We start from the raw sequence: 15,272 nt of genomic DNA on the forward strand, positions 1-15,272 counted from the left end.
AGGCACCCACCACCATGCCTGGCTAATGTTTTGTATTTTTAATATTGACGGTGTTTTACCATGTTGGCCAGGCTGGTCTCAAACTCCTGACCTCAAATGATCCACCTGCCTCGGCCTCCCAAAGTGTTGGGATTACAGGCATGAGCCACCACTCCTGACCTTATTTTATTTCTTCATACCTTTACCCTCAGCTCAGTTTCCTCATTCATAGTTGTTAATTTGTCGGAAACCGTTCTTGCTCTGTTGTCCAGAGACCTGTGGCAGGTGATCCACCCACCTCGGCCTCTCAGTGCTGGGATTACAGGCTTGAGCCACCACGCCCTGGCAGAAACAACTTTTCAACAACTTTTTTGAACTCTGAAGGGTTTGTATATTTAGGCAAAAACACAAGAAAAATAGGCCCAAAAGCCAGCGTCCCCAGGGAGCATGTGGGTCCACCAGTCTCCTCTTTGCCACCCACTCCTCTCCTTCCCCTGCTTTGGGTGCCTCCTAAATTTCATTATACGCTTGCCACAGAGATTCTCTAGTCTAGAGAGTGATGATTTTGAAAAACAGAATTGAAATATATTCATGATTTCAACTGATGCTTGAATACCTTAGTGTTAAGAGATGCACAATTCATGTCTTTTTATTTTTTACAGAGTCCAGTAAAAGGTGAAAACAACAAAATAATTTTGGAAACAAAGGCAGTGATTCCCGGTGATGAAGACGCTTCGTTTCCCCCTCTGAAGTCTGAGGACAGTGGGATCGGGCTCAGTGCCTCGTCACCAGAGCTCTCTGAGCACTTGAGGGTTCCTCGCGTTTCTCTGGAAAGGGACGACGTTTGGAAGAAGGGCGGGAGCATGCAGAGGACGTTTCTTTGCATCCAAGAGCTAATTGCCAACTTTGCCAGCAAGAACATTTTTGGAGTACAGCTGACAGCGTCAGGAGAAGAAAGCAAGTCCGAGGAACCTGCAGGGAAGAGAGACCGGGGTGGGACGCAGAGCCTGGCGGCCGAGGATTGCAGCAGGAAGAACTCGTGGGAGCCCAAGCCCATCACGGTGCCTCAGTTCAAGCAGATGCTTTCGGACTTGTTCATGGCGCGAGGGTCTCCATTCAAGACAAAAAATTCAGAGTCACCGTCGTCTTCGCCCAGCAGCCCCGCCAGGAAAAGCGGGAGAGAATGGGATGTTGAACAGGTGGTCATTGACCTGAGGGGTTCCAGGGAGGAATGCAGGGAGGCCTTTGCCGCCGCCTGCCACCTGCTGCTGGACTGTGCCACCTTCCCTGTCTACCTGTCCGAGGAAGAGACCGAGCAGCTCTGTGCAACGCTCTTCCAGCTGCCAGGTGAGAGGCGGCCGTGCCAAAGTCCCTCTTCAGGAATCATACAGTGAGGCGATCGATGTGGGTGGAATATCCCCTATCTGCAATGCTGGGGACCAAAACTATTTTGGATTTTGGACTTTTTTCAGATTTTTTTGAATATTTGCCTTACACTTACCGGTTCAGCATTCCTAATCCAGAAATCCCAAATCCAAGATGCTCCAGTGAGTACTTCCTTCGAGCATCATGTCAGTGCTAATAAGGTTTCAGATTTTGGATTTGGGATTTCAGATTAGAGATTGTCAGCCTGTATTTAAAGACTAGCTCAAATCGTGTCAGCCAAGAAGGCGCTATTGGCCTCATTTGTTCCCTTCCTCATTTGTACTTAGGACATTTTTGACTTGTGTCTCGCTACATGGCAAAGTGGTAAGGGGGGGGCCTATATTTTTAAGGCTTGGGTGTCCAGCACAGCCCATCAGAAGACCTAAAACATGAGTGGCATTCAGTGGGAGTAAACAGACTATTTCATGATACCTGTTGATAAAGATTTTTGTTTTTTGAGATAGGGTCTGGCTCTGTTGCCCAGGCTGGAGTGTGATGGCACCAACTCAGCTCACTGCCACCTCCACTTCCTGGGTTCACTCCACCTCCACTTCAGGTGATTCTCCTGCCTCAGCTTCCCCAGTAGCTGGGACGACAGGCACGTGCCACTGTGCCCAGCTAATTTTTTTTTTTTTTTTTGAGACAGCGTCTCGCTCTGTCGCCAGGCTGGAGTGCAGTGGCACAATCTTGGCTCACTGCAGCCTCCACCTCCCGGGTTCAAGTGATTCTCCTACCTCAGCCTTATGAGTAGCTGGGATTACAGGCACGTGCCACCATGCCCAGCTAATTTTTTTATTTTTTTATTTTTAGTAGAGCCAGAGTTTCACCATGTTGGCCAGGATGGTCTCAATCTCTTAACCTCGTGATCCACCCACCTAGGCCTTCCAAAGTGCTGGGATTATAGGCGTGAGCCACCACGCCTGTTAATTTTCATATTTTTAGTAGAAATGGGGTTTCACCATGTTGGCCAGGCTGGTCTCAAACTCCTGGCCTCCTATGATCTGCCCGTCTTGGCCTCCCAAAGTGCTGGGATTACAGGCCTGAGCCACCAGGCCTGGCCAGTATTTGTATATTGGTTTGCTAGGGCTCCCTAACAAAGTACAGTAAACTGAGAAATTTGTCTCATAGTTCTGGAAGCCAGAAGTCCAAGATCAAGGTATCAGCCGAGCCACACTCCTCCTCTGAGACTCCAGGTGGAATATTTTTTGGCCTCTTCAGCTTCTGGTGCTGGCCGGCAACCCTTGGGGGACTCCTCAGCTTGCAGCTGCATCAGTCCCGTCTCTGCCTTTGTCTTCACAAGGTGTCCTCTGTATGTCCTGTCTTCCCTTGGCATGTCCCTCTTGTAAGGACACCAGTCATATTGGATTAATCAGGCCCACCCTAACGACCTCATCTTAATTTGATTACCTCTGTAAAGACCTTATTTTCAAATGAGTCTCACCAGCAGGAAGTTAGTGCACTGCTGTCCAGATGGATTTCTCAGGTAACTTCCCAGATCTAGGGAGCTGTAGAATCTGCAGACTGGGGACCCATTCTCACGTGGTTCTGCTTGTTTCTGCCTCTCCGGTGGGCTTCCTTTCAGGAGCCGGTGATTCCAGTTTTCCATCTTGGCTGAAATCCCTTATGACCATTTGCTGCTGTGTGACTGACTGCTACCTCCAGAACGTGGCCATTTCCACTCTGCTGGAAGTGATAAACCATTCCCAGTCCCTGGCTCTTGTCATTGAAGACAAGATGAAACGTTACAAGAGCTCTGGACACAACCCTTTTTTTGGCAAGCTGCAGATGGTGACAGTTCCTCCCATTGCTCCAGGGATTTTAAAAGTCATTGCAGAGAAAACAGATTTCTATCAGGTATTTCCCACTGGGAACACTCTTCTTATGGCCTCCTTCTCCCCCTGAGCAAAACTCAGAACTGTATAGCTGGGGATGGGAGCAGTGGCCCACTTCTCTGGGAGTGATATTCCTATAGGGCACTGGGCAGAGGCAGTAGCCTTTGGTCTTCTGAGACTGCCTCTCCCAGCATGTAACTTTCACCCTCCGGGCAAGCTATGGTGAGAGCAACTGGGGCCCCAGTATTCTGGGCCTGCCGTGACTGAGTAGAACCCCTGCCTGGGAGTGGGGTCTGGGTGGAGGCAGGGAGCCCATGACTCCTCCACTGCACTCACCTGGATTTAGTCTCTGCCACATCAAACTCCCTACAGGGCGCATCACTTGCATAGGGTGAGGCTCGGTACCTGCCTGTTGAAAGAATGCCTCAACCCCTCTGGTCCAGTTTCCCGTTAATTCCCTTTCTGAAAGTAATGTTGAGCTCTAGGCAAGAGCTGCAGTGTTCTTGGCCAGAAACCTCCAGGTCTGACCTCCTCTGCTGCCCGGATGACTTTGGTGGGTCTTTTCTTTTCTTTTTTGAGACAGAGTCTTACTCTGTCGCCCAGGCTGGAGTGCAGTTGCGTGATCTCAGCATTTCAGCTCACTGCAACCTCCGCCTCCTGGATTCAAGCGATTCTCCTGCCTCACCCTCCCAAGTAGCTGGGATTACAGGGGCCCACCACCACACCTGGCTAGTTTTTGTATTTTTAGTAGAGATGGGGTTTTGCCATGTTGACCAGGCTGGGATCCTCCTGACTTCAGGTGATCCACCCGCCTCGGATCCCAAAATGCTGGGATTACAGGCATGAGCCACCGCGCCCGGCCTTTGGTGGGTTTCTTGCTTTATTTGATGATGATGTGTCTCTGGGCATGGAGGATTCTCACATGGCAAATATAGGTGAGAGCCAGTATGTCGGGGCTGGGACTGAGTGGGGAGGATGTGAGCGGAGGCTGCCTGTGTTGACATGGTCGCCACCACCTGCCTTTTCCTTGTTCCAGAGGGTGGCTCGTGTGCTTTGGAATCAGCTGAGCAAAGAGACCCGGGAGCATCACGTCACCTGTGTGGAATTGTTCTACCGGCTGCACTGCCTGGCCCCGACGGCCAGCATCTGCGAGGACATCATTTGCCACGCCCTCCTGGACCCTGACAAGGTGAGCCTTTCTGGCCGCCACCTCCATCCTGCAGCACCCAGGCCCTTGTTGTACATGCGCTTGGCCGACATCCATCCAGTCGAAGTCTTTCTGGAGCTGAGTGGACGTCGTGATTAATAAAATAAGCAGACGGTGGCTCAAGCCTGTAATCCCAGCACTTTGGGAAGCTGAGACGGGTGGATCACGAGGTCAGGAGATCGAGACCATCCTGGCTAACACGGTGAAACCCCATCTCTACTAAAAAAATACAAAAATCTAGCCGGGCGAGGTGACGGGCGCCTGTAGTCCCAGCTACTCGGGAGGCTGAGGCGGGAGAATGGTGTAAACTCGGGAGGCGGAGCTTGCAGTGAGCTGAAATCCGGCCACTGCACTCCAGCCTGGGCGACAGAGTGAGACTCCGTCTCAAAAAATAAAATAAAATAAAATAAAATAAAATAAAATAAAATAAGCAGAGGTGTTCCAGGATTTCAATCCTGGAAGGCCACTGGAAGCTTGAGCCATTCTTTTTACAGCCCTGAAAATGTGGTTTGTGACCATATTGAGGCTCACCAGGGAAACCTGCCCAAACCTGCTGTAAGGACTTGCAGGGCTTCTGCAGGTGTTGGCAGAATAGGCAGTTGTAGGGAATTGATTGTCCCTGGAAGAACTTACTGAAGCAGGACGTGGTGGCTCACTATGGTGGCTCACTCCTGTAATCCCAGCATTTTGGGAGGCTGAGGTGGGAGAAATTGAGGTCAGGAGTTCAAGACCTGCCTGAGCAACCACAAATAAATAAGGCCAGGCACGGTGATTTACGCCTGTAATTCCAGCACTTTGGGGGTCCGAGGCAGGCGAATCACCTGAGGTCAGGAGTTCGAGACCAGCCTGAGCAACATGGTGAAACCCTGTCTCTACTAAAAATACAAAATTAGCCGGGCGTGGTGGCACATGCCTGTAATCCCAGCTATTCGGGAGGCTGAGGCAGGAGAATCACTTGAATCTGGGAGGCAGAGGTTGCAGTGAGCCGAGTTCACGCCACTGCACTCTAACCTGGGCAACAGAGTGAGATCCATCTCTACCAAAAATAAATAAATAAATAAGGCCAGGCATGGTGACTCACGCCTGTAATTCCAGCACTTTGGGAGGCCGAGGCAGGCAGATCCCCTGAGGTCAGGAGTTCAAGACCAGCCTGGGCAACATGGTGAAACCCTGTCTCTACTAAAAATACAAAATTAGCCGGGCGTGGTGGCACGTGCCTGTAATCCCAGCTACTTGGGAGGCTGAGGCAGGAGAATCACTTGAATCTGGGAGGCAGAGGTTGCAGTGAGCGGAAATCACTCCACTGCACTCTGGCTTGGGTGACAGAGCGAGACTCCGTCTCAAAAAATAAAAAATAAAAATAAAAATAATAAACCAATGTTTTTAAAAAATATATTTTATTGAGAATTTATTGTCCTGGATCTCCTTTGCAGTCTGTTGTGTGTCCTCGTTCTTTAAGACACTTGGGGCTGACACTTGCAAGGAAGCCATGCTCCTTTGTGTTTTCCTTTGGCTGCAGACCACAGGGGTGACCCTGGACTCCAATACTGAGCTCTGAATGTGCTGCTCTGTTAAAGTGAACAATCAGAGAGAGAGAACACAGGTTCTCCTTTTCCTTCTGGCCGAATCAGTCAAAGGAGAATGCAGCATCTTTGCTGTGGTTGCTGTCAGTTCGGCTGAAGTCTTTGATCTGTTGTTTAAATGGGGTTTATGGTGACTGAAGACAGCGGTCAGTTATGAAACCAAGTTCCTCACTCCCATTTATTTCCTCATCAAGGGAACAAGGCTGGAAGCTCTGTTTAGATTTTCTGTGATCTGGCACCTGACGAGAGAGATCCAAGGCAGTCGAGTAACATCTCACAATCGCTCCTTTGACAGGTAAGGCGGTCTTCGTTATGATCTACCATTAACTCTCAAGGAAACTCCACAGAGGTTCCTGCCCAACATGTGGGGCTGGGGAGGGAGAGGTGCATGCAGTTGAAAACATGACCCCTATGGCCGGGCGCAGTGGCTCATGCCTGTAATTCCAGTACTTTGGGAGGCCAAGGCAGGTGGATCACTTGAGGCCAGGAGTTCAAGACCAGCCTGGCCAACATGGTGAAACCCCATCTCTACTAAAAATACAAAAATTAGCCGGGCATGAGGGTGGGCATGTGTAATTCCAGCTGCTTGGGAGGCTGAGGCGGGAGAATCGCTTGAACCCGGGAGGTGGAAGTTGCAGTGGACCAAGACTGCGCCACTTCACTCCGCCTGGGTGACAAGAGCGAAACTCCATCTCAAAAAAAGAACACCTGACCCCTGCTCATGACCCCCCCGAGCACAGCCAGTGGTTCCCATAAACAAGTGAATTTAGGCCAGACACATGTGAACACGTTAGGAATTTTGTTAATTTGTTTGGGATGTGAGGAATCCCGGCATACCCCGGAATCACCTGTGCAGCTTTTACAACATGCCCCTACGAGGGGACTTTGCAGGGAGGTCAGATGGCCTAAACCTCCCCTGGGGGAGTGACCACAATTGGCGTGCGTGCTTGTCCCATCACTGACTCATGCTGAAGAGGGGAACTTGATTGCAGCCCTTTCTACTCCACATTGCTTTTCCCGAGTGCCTCTGAAACTCTAGGCATGAGGCCAGGCACTCAGCCTTAGAGACGCCAGCTGATTCTGATGCCTGGGGCCCAGGCCCAGACTCAGATACATAACCCATTTGGGGTGAGGCCTGAGCATTGGTATTTTAAATGCTCCCACTAGTGATTCCAACATGAAACCCAAGTGGAGTCCCCCTTGTCCTCATCCACTTGGGTCTGGAAGTCCAGCTTGGGTGGAGCTCCTGGGGGCCCTGTGTTGGCACCCTGCCCTATGCCCAGTGTCCGCCATGGTGCATGGCGCACAGGGGTGGCCGCGAGCAGACTCACCAGTGTGTTTCCCACCGCAGGTCCTTGTTCGTCGTGCTGGACAGCCTGGCCTGCACGGATGGCGCCATCAGCGCAGCAGCCCAGGGCTGGCTGGTGCGTGCGCTCTCCCTCGGGGACGTGGCTCGCATCCTCGAACCCGTGCTCCTGCTCCTGCTGCAGCCAAAAACCCAGAGAACCTCCATCCACTGCCTCAAGCAGGAGAACTCGGCCGGTGAGCAGCCTGCATGGGACCGAGGGTGAGGGAGGAACGGGTCAGGGGACTGGACCTCAGTAGTGATCGTTGAGGGACTGAGGCCCACTAGGTAGTTTTATTAGATGCAAATGGTGCTTTGTAAATTGTGAGGACTTCGACAATTTAAGGGCCCAGTGATCTAGCATTTAGAGCTATTAGTGAGTGGGTTTGCTGTTTTCACTGAAAAACCAGATTATTTTGTTATTAAGGAAAATTGGCCGGGCATAGTGGCTCACAACTGTAACCCCAGCACTGTGGGAGGCTGAGGCAGGTGGATCACCAGAGTTCAGGAGTTCAAGACCAGCCTGGCCAACATGGTGAAACCCTGTCTCTACTAAAAATACAAAAATTAGCTGGGCGTGGTGGCGCATGCCTGTAATCCCAGCTACTTGGGGGGCTGAGGCAGGAGAATCTTCTGAACCCAGGAGGTAGAGATTGCAGTGAGCTGAGATGGCGCCACTGCACTCCAGCCTGGGTGACAGAGAGAGACTCTGTCATTCATAAATAAATAAATAAAATAACTTTTATTTGTGAACCTTCAACTACAAGGTAAGTAGTTTATTTTCTCTTTGTGCTTTAAGATTCTTTTAGACTATAAAATCCTATTAATCAGATTATCAGAAATGAAGAAGAAATAAACCTTTCAGTTCAGAGAACTTCCAGAGGCATCTTTAACACAAATGTAAAAGAATATAGGTAGAAATTAGGAAAGAAAAGAAAAACTAAGCCTGATGAGTCAATTAAACTTCAATGATTAATATCGAATGCATTTTATGAACTAACATTACTTCCTACAATAGCTGTATTTAATGACTTCCCAATTTTCTAAGGGATGGTTTGCAAACTTTGAGTGAGTTTGTTTAGCTTGAGGCAGAAATTTAAATAATAACAATAATAAGTACTGCATTCATTCACTCAAAGAAAAGTAACAGACAAGGCTATAAGAAGGTTGTAATGCCCTAGTCTAAGAAGTGAAAGCCAAGGCCCAGAATGTGGCAAGACAAGGGTTAAAAAGTAAAGAAGGGCTGGGCGGCGGCTCACCCCTGTAATCCTGGCACTTTGGGAAGCCAAGGTGGGCAGATCACGGGGTCAGGCCTGTGACCCGTGACTGTGACCATCCTGGCTAACACGGTGAAACCCTGTCTCTACTAAAAATACAACAACTAAGCTGGGCGTGGTGGCGGTTGCCTGTAGTTCCAGCCAGTCGGGAGGCTGAGGCGGGAGAATGGCATGAACCTGGGAGGCAGAGGTTGCAGTGAGCTGAGATTGCACCACTGCACTCCAGCCTGGGCCACAGAGTGAGACTCCATCACAGAAAAAAAAGAAAAGAAAAAAAAGAAAAGAGCAAGTTTTCCTCTGCCTAGCAAGCTCACTTCAAGGATAGTTATAAGCTAACGCTGTTCGAGAAGTTGAAACCAAAGGAATAGACTCCAGACACCCCAACTCTGGAACAAGGGGTGTAGTAGAAAAGAAAGGACAAATGTCTGTATTTAGCCGGTTTTTGTTTTTTCTTTTGACGCAGCTACAAGGCCACCAGCTATGCAAGGCCACAAGTTATGCCAAGTCATCAGTTATGCTATAGATTACGTGACCTGTCATATGATTAACTGCTTTTGTTTTGCTTCTGTAAGCCTGCTTGTAAAAACCCCGCCGCTCTGTTCAATGCTCGGTTTTTTGGATGTGAATCCACTGAGCCAGTGCATAGCATAAAATAAACATCCTCCTATTTTCCCATATCCGTCTCTCTAGTCCTCAGTTTCCCACAACAAGCTTGCTGGGTTATAAATATCCTGTATTTATCTCAATCATTTTTTGTGTGTGTGAGACAGAGTCTTGCTCTGTCACCCAAGCTGGAGTGCGGTGGCATGATCTCAGCTCACTGCAGCCTCCACCTCCCGGGTTCAAGTGATTCTCCTGCTTCAGCCTCCTGAGTAGCTGGGATTACAGGCATGTACCACCACGCCTGGCTAATTTTTTTTTTTTTTCTTTTTGTATTTTTAGTAGAGACAGGGTTTCACCATGTTGGTCAGGCTTGTCTCGAACTCCTGACCCCCAATGATCTGCCCGCCTCGGCCTCCTAAATTGCTGGGATTACAACATGAGCCACCTCTCCTGGCTGTCTCAATCTTATCTTACAGAGAAAAGCAGCCCATCGGCTAAGTAAGCAGAGGTATATTAAATGGCTTCCTGTCTTTATAAGGCTCCTGGCCTAAACCTCTAACCTCTGGTTTTTCTTTAGGGGAAAAGCTGGCTGCCCTATCAAATAGGCCCTATCAAATTTTATTGTTCCACATTATAAGAAAGTAAAACTGAAGTGTAAACAAAGAACTTTCTTAAAAGTTTGGCTACAATTCATGGCAGCTACATTTTTTAGTATTTCTTTTCTATTTTAAGAGGAAAGCTCTATCTCCATAGTTCCTTGGGCTTTATTATTATTATTATTATTATTATTATTATTATTTATTTTTTGAAGAAGAAGAAGAAGAGTCTCACTCTGTCGCCCAGGCTGGAGTGCAGTGGCATGATCCCAAGTCACTGCAATCTCTGCCTCCCAGGTTCAAGCGATTCTCCTGCCTCAGCATCCTGAGTAGCTGGGATTACAGGCAATGGCCACCACAGCCAGCTAATGTTTTGTATTTTTAGTAGAAACGGGGTTTCACCATGTTAGCCAGGTTGGGTCTTGAACTCCTGATGCCCAGCCTTAATTTTTTTTTTTTTTTTTTTTTTTGAGACGGAGTCTTGCTCTGTCACCCAGGCTGGAGTGCAGTGGCCGGATCTCAGCTCACTGCAAGCTCCGCCTCCCGGGTTTACACCGTTCTCCTGCCTCAGCCTCCCGAGTAGCTGGGACTACAGGCGCCTGCCACCTCGCCCGGCTAGTTTTTTTGTATTTTTTAGTAGAGACGGGGTTTCACCGTGTTAGCTGGGATCGTCTCTCGATCTCCTGGCCTTGTGATCCGCCCGTCTCGGCCTCCCAAAGTGCTGGGATTACAGGCTTGAGCCACCGCGCCCGGCCGTTAATTTTTGTATTTTTAGTAGAGATGGGGGTTTCGCCGTGTTGGCTAGGCTGGTCTTGAACTCCTGAGCTCAAGTGTTCTGCCTGCCTCGGCCTCCCAAAGTGCTGGAATTACAGGTGTGAGCCACTGCGCCTAGCCTTCCTTGGTCTCTAAAAGTCACCCAGCACTACCTTGCTGCTTCCTCTAATCTGTTTCCTAATGACCACAGGAATAGTCTGCCACCTCCAAGTAGGAGAGAACGTCTTTGCTCTGCCATTTTCTTTCTCTGAAAAAAATAAGTGTCCTGCTTACCCTTACCCTACTTCTGTAATCCTGTAGAAATCTATTTTAAAATACTGCTATGCACTTCAAGCAGCTCATCAATTTCTGATATTCTTCTTCCATTTTTGATCTTGCTTAATGTCCATGATGTAGAATTTTTTTAAAGCTCTTTTGTGTGCCTTTATCTTGTTTGATCATCCTAAAAACCTTATGAGAATGACAGATTTTTTTTTTTTTTTTTTTTTTTTTTAAGATAGAGTCTCGCTCTGTGGCCCAGGCTGGAGTGCAGTGGCGCAATCTTGGTTCATTGCAACCTCTGCCTCCCGGGTTCAAGCCATTCTCCTGCCTCAGCCTCCTGAGTAGCTGGGGTTACAGGCACGTGCCTCCACGCCCAGCTAATTTTTGTATTTTTGGTTGAGATGGGGTTTCACCTTGTTGGCCAGACTGGTCTCAAACTCCTGGCCTCAAGTGATCCGCCCACCTCAGCCTCCCAAAGTGCTGGAATTACAGGTGTGAGCCTCCATGCCCGGTTCATGGCATAGATTTATTGAACACTGCTTATTAAAAATGTTTGGCAATATCAAAGACTTTTGACTCACTTCTTTTTTAAAAAAAAATAGGCAGTGGTCAGTGGCCTGTTTGACTTCTCCTAAAAGAGACTTGAATATTTAAAAGTGTCATATGTTTTCTGATTATAGAAGTAGTAACATGCTTTTTTTTTTTTTTTTTTTTGAGACGGAGTCTCGCTCTGTCGCCCAGGCTGGAGTGCTATGGCCGGATCTCAGCTCACTGCAAGCTCCGCCTCCTGGGTTCCCGCCATTCTCCTGCCTCAGCCTCCCGAGTAGCTGGGACTACAGGCGCCCGCCACCTCGCCCGGCTAGTTTTTTGTATTTTTTAGTAGAGACGGGGTTTCACCGTGTTAGCCAGGATGGTCTCAATCTCCTGACCTCATGATCTACCCGTCTTGGCCTCCCAAAGTGCTGGAATTACAGGCTTGAGCCACCGTGCCCGGCCAACATGCTTATTTTTAAAATGGAAATAATGAGGACATAAAAACCTGAATGGAAGTCCTTTGTAAAGCTCGTTGATAGAACTAGGGATTGTTAATGGTTTGGCAGGTAGTCTTCCAGACTTTCCTAGTGGCTGTGTATTATACATATTCTCTCCTAACTGGACTCATTCTATACAGTACTCTTCTGCTGCTTGATTTTTTTTCCTTTCTTTCTAGAGACAGGGGTCTCACTTGGTTGCCCAAGCAGGAGTGCAGTGACACCATCATAGCTCACTGCAGTCTCGAACTCCTGGGCTCAAGAGACCCTCCAGCCTCAGCCTCCCGAGTAGCTGGGACTACCAGTGTGTGTCACCATACCTAGATAGCTTTTAAATTTTTTGTAGAGGTGGTGTTTTTCCATGTTGCCCAGGCTGGTTTGGAACTCTTGGGCTCAAGCAGTCCTCCTACCTTGGACTCCCAAACAATCCTCCTACCTTGACCTCCCACGGTATTGGGATTACAGGCATAATCCACTGTACCTGGCTTGATTTTTTTCTTTCTTTCTTTCTTTTTTTTTTTTTTTGGAGACAGAGTCTCGCTCTTTTGAGACAGAGTCTTGCCCAGTCTGGAGTGTAGTGGTGTGATTTCAGCTCACTGCAACTTCCGTCATTCAGGTTCAAGTGATTCTCCTGTCTTAGCCTCCCACGCTGGGACTACAGGCACGCACCACCACGTCCAGCTAATTTTTGTATTTTTAGTAGATAGGGTTTCTCCATGTTGGCCAGGCTGGTCTCAAACTCCTGACCTCCAGTGATCTGCCCGCCTAGGCTCCCAAAGTGCTGGGATTACAGGCATGAGCCACCACGCCACCACGCCTGGCCTCCAGTTTGTCTTTATACACACATGACATTTCGGTGAATATCCACATCCTTATGGCTTTGAAAGTCTTCTGCTGACATTTCTGCAGGATATATTTCTGTTTTTTTGTTTTTTGTGATGGAGTTTTGCTCTTGTTGCCCAGGCTGGAGTTCACTGGCACAATTTCAGCTCACTGCAACCTCTGCCTCCTGGGTTCAAACGATTCTCCTGCCTCAGCCTCTCGAGTAGCTGGGATTACAGGAGACCGCCACCATGCCCAGCTAACTTTTTGTATTTTTAGTAGAGACGGGGTTTCATCATTTTGGCCAGGCTGGTCTCAAACTCCTGACCTCAGGTGATCCACCTGCCTTGGCCTCCCAATTGCTGGGATTACAGGTGTGAGCCACCGCGCCCTGCCAGGATACATTTCTTGAAAGGGAATTCCTAGGAAAAAATAATACGTGTTTTTAAAAATTGCTGCCCCCAAAGAGTTATGATACTTAAGTTTACTATAACAATGTAACTAAATGATCCCATCCTTGAACGTTCTGTAAAACCTATCCACCTTCCTTTGTCTGCTTTTGTCTGTAATATAACCCGGACTCTGGTGGTGGTGGTTCATGTGAGAGTTTTAGGAAGACTAATCTTTCTGTCTGGCTTTAAGACAAAGACCGCCCTACAGCTAATGTGTCACAGCTGAGCCTTCTGTTCTAAAGTCGTTTGTCATCTTGTCATTTTCAGATGACTGGCACCGTTGGTTTAACAGGAAAAAAACCTCTTTCAGAGAAGCATCTGCAGGGCCCGAGCCTCAGGAGAGCGGCTCTGAAGAGCACCTGCCTCTGAGCCAGTTCACCACAGTGGACCGTGAAGCCATTTGGGCTGAAGTGGAGAAGGAGCCCGAGAAGTACCCGCCACGAGGCGAGCTGAGCGAGGAAGAGCTGCCCTACTACGTGGAGCTTCCGGACAGGACAGCCCACGGCGCCCCGGACAGCAGCGAGCACACCGAGTCTGCAGACACGAGCTCCGGCCACACGGACAGCGAGAACACGTCCTCCTTCTCCTCCCCTTCCCACGACCCGCAGGAGCTGAGCAATGAAGAGAACTGCTGTGCGCCCATCCCCATGGGAGGCAGGGCATACCCCAAGCGCTCGGCCCTGCTGGCGGCCTTCCAGTCAGAAAGCTTCAAGGCTGGGGCCAAGTTAAGCCTGGTGCGGGTGGACTCGGACAAGACGCAGGCTTCTGAGTCGTTCTCCAGCGATGAGGAGGCCGACTTGGAGCTCCAGGCCCTCACTACGTCCAGGCTGCTGAAGCAGCAGCGGGAAAGGCAGGAGGCCGTCGAGGCCTTGTTCAAGCACATCCTGCTCTACCTGCAGCCCTACGACTCTCGGCGGGTCCTCTATGCCTTCTCGGTGCTGGAGGCTGTGCTCAAAACCAACCCTAAGGAGTTCATCGAGGCCGTGTCCAGGACTAGCATGGACACCAGCTCCACCGCACACCTCAACCTCATCTCCAACCTCCTGGCTCGCCACCAGGAGGCCCTTATTGGCCAGAGTTTCTACGGAAAGCTCCAGACCCAGGCCCCCAACGTGTGCCCCCACTCTCTGCTCCTGGAGCTGCTCACCTACCTCTGCCTGAGCTTCCTGCGCTCCTACTACCCCTGCTATTTGAAGGTGACGCACCGAGACATTCTCGGCAACCGGGACGTGCAGGTCAAAAGTGTCGAGGTTTTGATCAGGATCATGACGCAACTGGTCTCGGTGGCCAAGTCTTCGGAAGGGAAGAACGTGGAATTCATCCACAGCTTGCTGCAGAGGTGCAAAGTTCAGGAGTTCGTCCTGCTCTCCCTGTCGGCGTCCATGTACACGAGCCAGAAGCGCTACGGACTGGCCACCGCCCACCACGGCAGGGCCCTGCCGGAGGACAGCCTCTTTGAGGAGAGTCTCATCAACTTGGGTCAGGACCAGATCTGGAGTGAGCACCCACTGCAGATTGAGCTGCTGAAGCTGCTGCAGGTGCTGATTGTCTTGGAGCACCACCTAGGCCGGGCCCACGAGGAGGGGGAAAACCAGCCGGACCTGTCCCGGGAGTGGCAGAGAGCCCTGAACTTCCAGCAGGCCATCAGCGCCCTGCAGTACGTGCAGCCGCACCCCCTCACCTCCCAGGGGCTGCTGGTCTCTGCGGTGGTGAGGGGTCTGCAGCCCGCCTACGGCTACGGCATGCATCCCGCCTGGGTGAGCTTGGTCACGCATTCCTTGCCCTACTTCGGAAAGTCCCTGGGCTGGACAGTGACACCCTTTGTTGTCCAGATTTGCAAAAACTTGGATGACTTGGTCAAGCAGTATGAAAGCGAATCTGTGAAGCTCTCTGTCAGGTGCGTTGTGCTCTTTGTGACATGTTTATTGCTTTAGTGATGGTTTTTATAACGAATGACTGTTTTGCCACAGATGTCGGTTGGAGGATAATTTCATCCCACCGAGAAGCCTGTTTAGCATTGTCGAGAAGGGTAGCAGGCAACTAAATGTTCTGATATTTTATTTTATATTATTTTATTTTATTTTA

The 15,272-nt window shown here is 49.6% G+C and overlaps 1 protein-coding gene across 2 annotated transcripts in view; it reads left to right on the top strand.

Moving 5' to 3' along the window:
• Positions 1–15,272, top strand: part of DOP1B (DOP1 leucine zipper like protein B) — a 122,573-nt gene that overhangs the window by 69,478 nt on the left and 37,823 nt on the right. For both annotated transcript variants that reach the window (XM_071095690.1, XM_071095691.1), the window contains exons 14-19: positions 642–1,326; positions 2,987–3,258; positions 4,273–4,425; positions 6,221–6,321; positions 7,378–7,568; positions 13,455–15,084. In XM_071095690.1, the coding sequence (XP_070951791.1) occupies positions 642–1,326; positions 2,987–3,258; positions 4,273–4,425; positions 6,221–6,321; positions 7,378–7,568; positions 13,455–15,084 (3,032 nt within the window). The remainder of the gene's footprint in view (positions 1–641; positions 1,327–2,986; positions 3,259–4,272; positions 4,426–6,220; positions 6,322–7,377; positions 7,569–13,454; positions 15,085–15,272) is intronic.

This window comes from Macaca nemestrina, chromosome 4, assembly GCF_043159975.1.
Source record: "Macaca nemestrina isolate mMacNem1 chromosome 4, mMacNem.hap1, whole genome shotgun sequence".
Lineage (NCBI taxonomy): Eukaryota > Metazoa > Chordata > Mammalia > Primates > Cercopithecidae > Macaca > Macaca nemestrina.